At 51.8% G+C, this 11,697-nt stretch overlaps 1 protein-coding gene across 1 annotated transcript in view; it reads right to left on the bottom strand.

The window, feature by feature from the left end:
* LOC102433494 (scavenger receptor cysteine-rich domain-containing protein SCART1-like) overlaps positions 1 to 3,021 on the bottom strand; it is a 13,085-nt gene extending 10,064 nt beyond the window's left edge. The window contains 3 exon segments of the mRNA XM_023762665.1: positions 371 to 785; positions 1,587 to 1,904; positions 2,937 to 3,021. Of these exon segments, the coding sequence (XP_023618433.1) occupies positions 371 to 785; positions 1,587 to 1,904; positions 2,937 to 3,021 (818 nt within the window).
* Positions 3,022 to 11,697: the final 8,676 nt, after the last annotated feature.

The raw sequence follows: 11,697 nt of genomic DNA, 5'->3' as shown, positions 1-11,697 counted from the left end.
TTCTCAGTCAGGAGCAGGTGTTCTCAGGTAAACAGCTCACCTGGTTGCCATCTCCCTGGACCACAGGGCGCTCCGGCCAGAGGAGGTCCTCTGTATCCAGGCAGTGCGTCCGCCAAGCACCGGACAGACTGACCGCCAGAGGCCGGTGCGCCCTGCACGCAGAACAAAGCAGGGTCCCTGGGTGCTTCCCCCAGGGCAGAGGTTAGAGCCACCTGCTGCAGGCGCCCATGCATGTCACAGCCTGCGCCCGCCCAGGTGGTGGCTTCAAGGCCCTGTCCAATCTTGGAGGCAACGTCAAGGCCCTCAGGCCACAGGGCACTGCCTCAGCCTGCCCCAACTCTGGGGTGGATGTGGGCAAATGCCCTCTCACCTCTGACTCAGCGCTTTCCTCTCTCCGCCCCTACCACCCCATTTGCTCCACTTCCTCTGAGCAGCAAGCAGCACAGGTGTCCGAGAGGAGAAGGGGGCGGGCGTGGCGGTGGCCTCACCTGAACAGACCACCTCTGCGTCTTGCTGGAAGTCGCAGCCGCTGCGGAGGTTGTTGTTGAGTCTGCAGTTACGGATGGTGGGCTCTGTACCCTGGCAAGTCATGTACTTCCCGCCAGTGCCTGCGTCCTGGCGGGAAGCCTGCAGCGCGGGGCCGCACCCCAGCTCCTGGCAGAACACTGTGGCCTCCGTCTTGTGCAGGCCACAGAGGCGGTCAATGCCGTTCAGGTTCCTGATCTCGGGGAGCCCGGAGCAGGGGCTTCGGCCCTTCACCAGCCGGATCTCCCGGAAAGTACCGTCTGGAAAGCACGAGCCACACTCAGAAGGGGCAGCCGCTGCTGTCCCCGCCTCACGGGGGGCCTGCGGCCGCCTCCACAGACATTTCCGCTCGGGCAGGGCAGCTCCTAGGCTCTCCACCTGCCTGGGGTCCCAGCCCCAGAGGCGGGTCCTGCTCCTTCCTCCGGTGTCAGTGCTGGGCTGAGGGGGCCCCTTCCGACCAGGCAGTCACACAGGGCCCCTCGCTCAGAAGGACCCCCTCAGAGGGGCCGCGCCTGGTGTGATGCGCTGCTGTCATGCTCCTGACAACCTACTTGTTTTTGAAAAGGGCGCCTGCACCCCACAACCCGAGCAGTGGGGCTGCGTCAGAGGCGGGACACTAAGTGCCCACAGACAGACATCCCTGCCTTTGGGTGAGAAATCCTGATTAGATACCCACGTGGGCCCCTCAGGCCTCCTCAAGTGTCTAGAAGACAGGGCAGTCCCCCCCCCACCCCACCCCTCTGTCCGACTCCCGCTCCTCATTCCAGCTGCTGCTTTACTGGGTCGTTGGTTTTCTCTGTCTCTCCCCGGGGAGCCCAGCTCTGCCCCGCAGGAAGGTGCGGGTTATCCCCAGCTGCATGCCCAGCACCTAGAACAGGGCCTTGCAAGGACATGGAATGGAGATGAGGCTGGGCCTGGCTAGAGGGGCCAGGCCGGCTCCTGTGCCCAAAAGGAGTCCACCCAGAGAGCCAGAGACCTGCCTGCCTCCCCTCCCACACCCTGTCCCCTGACTCCTCCCCTCCCTCCCCCTTCCCTCACCCACCATCCCAGCACTGACTTACTAGTGCACAGCACAACCACCATCCACTCGTGGGGGCACTGGGTCTGCGTCCACGCCCCGAGGCTGCACTCCCACAGGGAGGACTCGTCCCCCCTGCAGGACACGTTGTGGAGCACGGGCTGCTTCCTCTCTTGGGGCAGCGGGACATACTTGGGGGCCCCCACAGCCTGGCCGCAGCCCAGCTGCCTGCAGACCACCGACGCCTCCGCCAGCGTCCACTCCTGGTTGCACACGTGTCCCCACACACCCTCGTGTTGGACCAGCACCAGTCCGTCACACTCACTGTATCTGTTCGCCAGTTTCAGGTTGCCCGGGCCGCCTGCGGAGGGACAGGCCAGCCTCAGCGGGGCCAGACCACCGGGTGCCAGGGGAGGGGAGGTTGAGGGTGAGCCCAGTGCTGATGGCCTCGGCATTTGCCTGGGGCCACCCCCAAGGCCTTGCTGCCGGTAGAGCCAGATTAGAAAGTGACCCAGAAGCTTGCCCCCAGCCACACCCTTCCTAGGCCTCCGCACCCTGGTCTTTTCCTCAGCCCTGGCAACCCCCACCTCATCACAGCCCCGGACCCTCCACCCTCAGCCCTAGTCCTGGGCTGGTGCAGGGAAATAAAACAGCGGCCCCAGGACATCTGAGAGGGGGGCCACCTCGTCCCAGCCTGGGTCACCCCAGACCACCACCAGGGCTGCCCGGGACTCACGTGGGGAAGGAGGCGGAAGGGCAGACCCGCCAGGGCCCGAAGGAAGCAGGCCCTCCCACCTCCCGCTGGGGCCTTCAGCCATCACGGCCTCCCAGCCCGTGAACTGCACCAGTGCCTGCGTCCCTAACACACAACAGGGCCCCTGGTGCCATTCCCCCGCCCCCACCTCACTGCCACCAGATTCCCACCCCACCACCTGGGTGCCCCTCTGTCCGGCTGTGTAGTCATCTCCTCGCTGGACCCTGGGTCAGCCTGGGCAGTGACGTTTTCTTCCGTCAGCTTCCAGGGTACCGAATGCTGCTGCCCTCTCCTGCCTCCCTGCCCTGACACACACTCACATGAATGCACACTCACACGAATGCACACTCACATGCATATGCACACACGCTCACCTTCTTCTCTCACACGCATACATGCACACGCACCCATGCTACTGTAGGCAGGTCCCGCAGGGGCTCGGCCTCACCTCCGTCCTCTCCATGCTGTTCCTCCAGGACTGCATGCAGGCCCCTCTCTGCAGCTTCCTGCCCAGGACTCTGCCTCTCGGCCTCTGGACCAGCGGCTCCCACACCCCTGTGCCCCCAGCCTGGTGTGGCGTCTCCCTGGGGCTATAGCTGTCCTCCATGTCCCAGCACCATGCCCGATTCTCAGCCTCACCGCCAGGGGTAGCGACGTCCCCCACCCCCGCCTTCCAGCCCTGCTCCAGGGCACAGGGGGTGGAACAGCCCCCTGTTGGACCCATCACACCTCCTGTCAGTCTAGTCATTGAGACCAGACCCCAGCCATGTACCCTCATTTCATCCAGGCTCTGACCCAGCCCACACCCCAGGCTCTGAGCAGTGGGGCGGGAGGCCCTGGGTTCACCCTGGGATGGGACCAGCTCAGTGTTGGGACAAGAGTCTCCAGGGCTCTGAACTTTGGAGTCCACATACCCTCCTACCTCAGGATATCCCACCCCCTCCGAGCTGAGCGAGACCCAGGCAGCTGGTCAGAGCAGAGGGTCCTCACACTCAGCATCTACAGAGCCACTGCCTCCAGAAGGTTCCGTGGATGAAGGAAGAAGAAACTCACCGATGGGGACTGCCCAGAGAGTGAGGAGAAGGGGCCCGACTCCCAAGGCCCAGAGAGCTGCCCTCATGGCCCCTCCGCCCCCGGGGCGTCAGCCAGCTCTGGCCACTCAGCTGGGGCAATGGCAGGGATGGAGCCCAGAGTCAAATGTACAGGCGTGGGGGCTGCCAGTGGCCTCCCGGGACCAGTGGAGACAGCGAGAGCCTTTCCAGGGCTTATCAGTGGCTCCTGCTCTCGGTCTGTGAGCACAGCAGCCAACGGCCTCGGCAGCTCTGAGCATCGCCAGGCATGCGCAGAGGGCCCAGCTGTGGGTTTCCTCTCCTGCTGGGAACTGCTGACGGGGCGGCTTCCCCCAGACCCATGATCAGGCAAGTGGTCCGGTCTGCCCGCAGCTACAGCAGCAGGAAAACCACCCGCATAGACAGTGACCAGCGACACCGGGCTCCCTGGGGACCCGCCGGGACTGAGCGGGGGCCCGAAGCACCAGGACAGCGAGACGGGCCCGGGTAGTTCTGCAGGGGCTTTGTAAACTAAACTGTCATTGGAACCAAAGTCCACAAAAGAAGGCCAAAACCTATACCTAAGCTGAAACAGGTGACCAGCTGCTGAAACAGAACATTTAAAAAGAATCAAGAGTCTCCCCAACATCATAACCAAAATGCCCAGGATACACGTGAAAATCCCTCACCACACAAAGCACACAATTTGATGATGAAGGACAATCAGCTGATGGCAGTGCCAAGGTGAACTCGATGTCGGAATCACCTGACAAGGATTTCAGAACAGCATCCAACATAGCCTGACCGGGTGGCTCAGTGGTTGAGCATCTATCTACCTCGGAACCAGAAGGTCAGAGTTCGATTCCCGATCAGGGCACATGCCCAGGTAGTGAGCTCAATCCCAGTGTGGGGGAGGCAGGAAGCAGCCAATCAATGAGTCTCTCTTGTCATTGATGTTTCTCTCTCTCCCTTCCTCTCTGAAATCTATAAAAATATATTTTAAAAAATGAAGTAAAAGATTCATTTTGTGGTATATGAATCATATCGTAATAAAGCTGTTATTTTTAAGTAATGCTAAGTCAAAAATTTTATTGACTGAAATGAACATATTTACAGAAAGAGAATGTAAAAGTTATCTGTTTTGAAATGTTAAGGATACACACTTAGTACTCATTATAATTCTTTTAATCCATGATCTGAATCTGACTCCCACACTACAAAGTGAATCATTATTAATCTGCAGTACAAAGAAAAGCATACAAAGCCCTGGACTATAATTAAATCACTACACTCAGAGAAAAAACAACAGTGCACAGAGAAACTCACACGAATTATCTGATATATTACTACTAGCTCTATTTTTCACTTCTTTCCTGTATTATTTCCAAAACAAAATATGCCCATTATATTTAAAAGAAAAATACTGTAATATGTTTGATTGCAGGTGACTGCTTTCTTATTTTTATTAATGTAATTACTGAAGTTCTGTATTCTAAGGTACACTTTATACCTTGTATCCAATCAGGACCCTCCTTGACACCTGTAGTGTCATCAAATATATAAAAAATAAACTAGTTAGATAAAAAAGAAAAAATAGGACAGTAAAAAAAATACTTTTTCTTTTCTTTTTTAAGCAAAAGTGTTCTTAACAATTGCTTGCTATTGGCTCATGGAACTAGAGAATATACAGGGTGTCCCCCCAAAATGTACACACACTTTAATAGCTGATAGCTCAACTGATGTTTCTTTCTTTTCAGATTTAACCCACTGGAATTAAAATGGCAGTCGACATGTGCATCCATTTCTTTGTGACACCCTCTCTACTAGAAACCAGTCCTCAGAAAATGATTCCCCTTGGCTATTATTAGTCTAAGAAGTGATAAGCCACTTAATTTACAAGAAGAACACTGCTGACTCCTTCAGAAAACACAGCCTGGCCGTCTATCTTCAAAGCAAGACAACGAGGTGGCAGGAGTGTGATGGGGAAACCGGTCTTTGAGAACATCAGGGAAGGGAGCCCAGCTGTGCTGGATGGCCTCTCGCTTGTTACAGAAATCCGAGGGCTCCTTGTGACTGGATGCCACAGGAACTCCCCCAGACCCTCTTCATCCTCCTCGCGCACCCTGGCTGTGCCCCAGCTTGAGGAGGTTTTGGTTCTGCTGGGGCAGAGGAGCCCTCTGAGGATCGAGCAGCCAGCCTGCAGTCGCTAGCTTGTGGGAAGCAAGACTGCTCTGCCTGAATTTTTTAACTGTTTCTCAGGCCGTGGAAGACCAAGCACTGGCAAATGCTTCTGCGTTGTCTTGTTTAAGATGAATGTTCTCTACCTGCTGCTGCAAAGCTGCTGGCTTCCAATGGCGATATGCTGCCTGTTCTAAAAGGAATGATATTGTATCAAGAACTAGGTAAGGATCTTGTCTAGAAAAAAATGCAGCTTCACGTTCTCCTTACTCTTCTTTACTGAAACTGCTCTCAGCCTTCAGGTGAAGTTTGAAGAATCAGGTGAGCAATCGTGGAAACCATCCTATACCTGTTGCATTTACCAGCGCCACTGCTTGCTTCATGCTTGTTTCAGTGTGTTTTTAACTCACTGAATAGACTCACTAGTAAAATGGAAATGAATAAGGACAGCATCAGTGAACTTGAAGACAAACCAAGAGAATTTACTCAATGTAAACAACAGAGAGAAAATAGGAAAAAATAATAGAGCAGCAGAGACCTCTGGGACAGTAGCAAAACTTCGTATATTTCTATTACTGGAGATCTGAAAGGGAGAAGAGAGAGACTAAAATAAAAATTTTAAATATGGCTGAAAACTTCCCAAATTTGGTGGAAGACATAAACTTACAGATTCAAGAAGCTGAGCAAACTCCAAACAGGATAAAACCCAAAGAAATTCCCATCAAAACACATCAGAACTAATCTTTTGAAAACAAAAGACAAAGAAAAGAATCCTAAAAACAGCCAGAGAAAAAGGACACGTTATCTACAAGGGAAAACCAACGTGCACGACTGCACATTTCTCATCTGCTCGGAGGCAGCAGGCGGAGGAACGACAGGTGCGACAGGTGGAAGAGCTGAAAGAAAGTGCGTCAAGCCCGCACCCTGTGTCTGTGAAACCACCCTACAGACATCAGCAATGAAGGGAAACAAGGACATCCTCAAATGCAGGAAAACTAAGAGGACGTGTTGCTGGTAGGCACACTTGGTTCAACAAAGGCCTCCAAGCAGAAAGAAAATGCTGACACTGAGATGGGGCTTCCAAGAAGGGAGGCAGCGATGCAGTGGGTAAGAGCAGAGTGGACCTGCCAGCGGTTCTCAACCTGTGGGTCGCGACCCCTTTGGCTGTCGAACAACCCTTTCCCAGGGGTTGCCTAAGACCATCCTGCATATCAGATATTTACATGACGATTCATAACAGTAGCAACATTACAGTTATGAAGTAGCAACGAAAATAATTTTATGGTTGGGTCACAACATGAGGAACTGTATTTAAAGGGCCAGAAGGTTGAGAGCCACTATAGACTGTCCTTTGCTTTGTGAGTTTCTCCATCAAATGTTGTTTGAGATCTCTCTCTCTCTCTCTCTCTCTCTCTCTCTCTCTCTCCTGGCAGACTCCACACCCCTCCCCCTCTCCTGTGCTGAGGAAGGCTGTCCGGTGGACTTTGACATTTCACCTGGGCTCACCGGGTGCCAGCGGTTCCCAGAAGGATTTAGGAATTTCCCCAAAGCGAAGCACGCCCCCTCCGCGTCATTTTCTGTCAAGTGGGTACCTTTGTGGGCAGAAAAACTTGACTGGGTTAACCCATAGGTAGTAATAGAAATGGTCACGGTAATAATTGCAATGGTGATGACAGTATTTTGTGTTTTCTGTTGGTTTTTAAGAAAGGTAGAAATTTATAACGTTGTGATAAGTTTGCACAGTGACAAAAACTGGCCAGACTTTGTGGGGGGAGCACATTGTAAGCTATGTAAATATCGAATTGCTGTATTATACACCTGAGAGTAATATTCTACTGTGTATTATTTGGAAAAAAAATGTTATGTTTGAAGCAAAAGCTATACCACTACCTGAAGTGGTGTTCAATGTACATAGAGGAAGTATTTTGGACAACTGTATTTTTAAAGTGGGAGGGTAAAGAACCTAAATGTACGTAAGGTTTCTATATTCCACTTGAACTAGTAAATTGTAAGTACTATTAGGTTGTGATAAGTTACATATGCATTTAACATCTAGGGCAATCAATAAGAAAATTGCACAAAACTCGAAAACATAAATACATCAAAATGGAACTCTCAAAATGTTCACACAACTCACAGGGAGACGGAAACAACAACAGAGGCATGAGAAGCAGTGGGAACAAATCTAAAACAAAAAATCAAAAGCTAGACTTAAGCCCCAGCATGTCAATAATACTTTAATGTAAATGGTCTAAACACATAACTCAAAAGACAGATATTGGCAAAGTGCATACAAAAAAATAATAAAGCCAGGACCCAAATATGTGTTGTTTATAAGAAAGTCTTTTCAAACACAACAGAGGTAGGTTGAAAATAAAGTAGAAAAAGATATCTCTTGTAAACATTAATTTACACGCTATATTGATATCAGAAAGAGATCTCAGATAAGAGAAAATTACTCGAGAGAAAGGGGGCCATTATCTAATGGTTAAAAGACCAATCCACCCGTAAAAGGTAGAACAAGCCTAAATGTGAATGCACCAAACCACAGAGCATCCAAAGACATGAAGCAGTAACGGGCAGAGCTGAAGGAAGAACAGACACGTGCACAGTCCCACTCAGGCAATCGGTAGACCTGCTGGACAGAAAGGCAGCAGGGAGCTCAGAGAACGGAACATCACCGCCATTCACAGAACACGCCAACGCAAGAGTAGACTGTACATGTGTTTCCTGCACACATGGAACATTTACCAACCGTGATTATATTCTAGAGATAAAGGAAGGGCCCTTGGAGCTTGGGAGTGAGGAAGCTAAGGATAAAGTGCCTGGTGAGTGGAGGGGGGTGGGGTGGCAGTAAGGGAAAGGAAAAGGCAGGGGTGTGCTCCTGTGGGGCGGCGGGTAGGGGGGAGCCCACTGGGTCCTCCTCCTAAGGGTTTTAAGGGCGGAGATTTTAGGGGCGGTCCCAGGGGAAGATCGAAATAGAATATTCGGCAGCTTTCCAGGTGTGTCCGTTCAGGGTTGTGGTCTCCACTGATCGATTGGCGGCACCAGGGCAGGGGGTCATTATCCAAAGCAGCTGGTCCTGACGTCAGCAGTGACGGGTTTTGTTGCTTCTAGGGGCCTGGAGCTGAAATGGAGCTGAGGCCTAGATGTTCATCTCTGGAGGAAAGGCCAGGGGGTCCAAACCTCGTGACCTGATATGCCAGGGGAGGAAAAGTCACCTGGGGGCAGGATCCTCCCTACAGCGGATTGTCCATTGCTAGGCACCTGGGCTTCCCACCCGTGACCTTCTGGACCTGCCCAGCGTCCTTGCTCTGCTCATGTCTGTCTAACTGCCTACCACAGAAATAGCAGAGAACTTCCTTAATCTGATAACAGATATCATCAAAACATAAACCACAGCAAGTGTCCTACTTTCTGAAGTCAGAACCAGCGCGGGCCCACTCTCACCTGGGCTTTGCCTTGGAGGCCTTAACCAGGGCAGCAAGTTAGGAGCAAAGAAGTCATAGGGTTGGAAAGGAGGTTGAAGCCCTCATCGCTCACAGACAATGCCACTGGGGTTGTAAAAAATCCAGAAGAATCTACACATAAGTTAGTAGAATTCACAAGAAAGTTTAGCACGCTTCTGGACACAGTCAATGAATGAAAGTCACTTGTTTTTCTACATGGAGAATTCTTTTAAATAGCTAGTTATTAAAAAGGCAACAAAAATGTTAAGGATCGCCCAGCCCGGGTGTGAATATCCAACCATGAACCAGGAGATCGCGGTTCGATTCCCGCTCAGGGCACATGCCCCGGGTCATGGGCTTGATCCCCATTGGGGAACGGCGGGGGGGGTGTGGGGGGTGGCGAAGAAAACTTGAACAAAGAATCTCTCTCATCACTGAATCTCTCTCTCCCCTCCTCCCTTCCTCTCTGAAATCAATAAAAATACATTTTTTAAAAAAAATGACTTCTACAGTTTACATGGAAAATGCAAGCTGGCCATCCCAGTCAATACAGCAGGACCGGGGAGGCCCCACTCGGGTTAGGATGACCGGTGGCTGGAGTGTGGACCGGAAGGGTGGCAGGGACAGTCTGAGCCCCCTCCCAGGGCCCAGTCTCAGGGGCTTGGGGGCATCCTGCCCAGTAGAGCAGGGGAGAGGGGGGGCAGAGAGCGGGAGGCTGTGGGGTGGGGTTTCCTTCCCTTTTGTTTATAAGACAGGAGGCTGGAGAGAAAGAAGGGGAAGGGTCCTCATGGGAGGAGGCCCAAGCCCTGCGGCTTTGGTAGGAGGGCCCAGGAGGTGTGTGGATAAAGATAAGATCTCTGCAGAAAAGGCAGGAAGTGGTGCCCCTGCCCTGGCTTGTTTTCCGAGAAGGGGGTGCAGTTAAGGAAGCCTGTGGGGAAGCTGTGGCGGTTCCGCTGCAGGCACAGAGGGGGGCCCTGCAAGGGCTGGGCACGCTGACCTGGGAGTTAGGGACTCCCAGGTCCCAGGACTTGGGCGCTCACTGAGGTGCTGAGGGATGCTGTAGGAGCGACCTGAGAAAAGGGCCTTAATCTTCGCACGTGGACCAGGAGGGGAAGCTCTGGCCAACGGGAAGCTGGGTCTGTGGGAAGGTGTCTGAGATGGTTGGGGAAACAGGGCCCTGGGAAGCAGGAGGACTGTCCACAGATGCTGGGTTCCCCGAAAACACCAACCACTAATCCGAGGGGCCTCCTGTTGGATAGACCTGGAGCTAACCCGGCTCCGAGAGTCCCAGCCGCTGTGACGAGACAAATGTCCCACGAGAGATGCCTTTAGATCAGAAAAAGTACGTCCAAATCACTCGGGAGTCCAGAGTCACACGAGTCTAGACAACTAGCACCACCCTGTGTCTGGAAGCAGTAAAAACAAACAGAAAATCCCGTCAGGAGGGAGGAAGGTAGCACCCGAGCGTGCGCTCCAAGCAGGTAATTCTTCTCTTACAGGACTCAGCGCGCAATCAACGGTGAGCTGGCACATCCATATGAATAAAAGGGCAGGGTGGCAGCAGGCGTGGGACTTTCCAGAAACAAACTCAAAAACAAGTGTGTGCACAAGACCCAGGGAGATCGAACAAGTGGGAAGTCGGGAGGATACAGGCAGACTCACTTGCCTGACTGGCACTCCCCCAGCACAGAAGAGCACATGGAACGAGGCAGACCCATATTCTAGGCCATAAACTAAGTCTAATTTAAAAGAATTAAAAGCAATACAAAGGATGTATCCTGACCAGAATAGAATTAAAATAGAAATCACTAAAAGATTAAGATCTCTGGGAAATCTCCAAATATTTGGAAACAATGCACTTCTAAATAATCTATTAGTTAAATAAGAAAATGTTTTAAAATGAATATGAAAACACAGCATATCAAAAACTGTGGGATTTGCTTTAGCCGGTTTGGCTCAGTGGATAGAGCATTGGCCTGTGGACGGAAGGGTCCCCCATTCGATTCCTGTCAAGAGCATGTATGTTGGTTCAGGCTCCATCTCAGCCCTGGGTGGGGGGGGTGTGCAGAAGGCAACCAATCAATGTCTCTCTCACATTGATGTTTCTCTCTCTCTGTCTGTCCCCTCCCTTCCACTCTCTCTAAAATTCAATGCAAAAATATCCTCGGGTGAGGATTAACAAAAAGAAGGAAGAAAGAAAGAAAGAAAGAAAGAAAGAAAGAAAGAAAGAAAGAAAAGAAAAGAAAAGAAAAGGAAAGGAAAGGAAAGAAAAGAAAAGAAAAGAAAAGGAAAGGAAAGGAAAGGAAAGAAAAGAAAAGAAAAGAAAAGAAAAGAAAAGAAAAGAAAAGAAGAAAAGAAAAGAAAAGAAAAGAAAAGAAAAGAAAAAAGAAAAGGAAGGGAAAGGAAGGGAAAGGAAGTGAGAGTGCCCAGGAGCTCGGTGGAGCGGAGGTTCTTAGCCTTTGGGATCATGAGGATCTGACGGAGCTGAGAGAGATGCTAACCACATAAACGACTGTGTGCAGCTGAGGAGGTCCTGCACCCACTGCTAAGCGCCTGCGGTGAGTGCTGGGTGAACCTACTGTCCAGGTGGAGGGTAAGGCCAGGGCAGACAGCACATTCAGAAGTGCCTGATCACTGAAGCACTGAAGCCTGTGCTTGGCAGTGGTACAGGTGACTTGCATGAGTGCACTCACGGATCTACCGATGCTCACTGCAGGCGGAGAG

Source organism: Myotis lucifugus, unplaced genomic scaffold (genome assembly GCF_000147115.1).
Source record: "Myotis lucifugus unplaced genomic scaffold, Myoluc2.0 scaffold_255, whole genome shotgun sequence".
Lineage (NCBI taxonomy): Eukaryota > Metazoa > Chordata > Mammalia > Chiroptera > Vespertilionidae > Myotis > Myotis lucifugus.
Note: the sequence above shows the minus strand (reverse complement) of the source record. Positions and strands in the feature narration are given on the sequence as shown.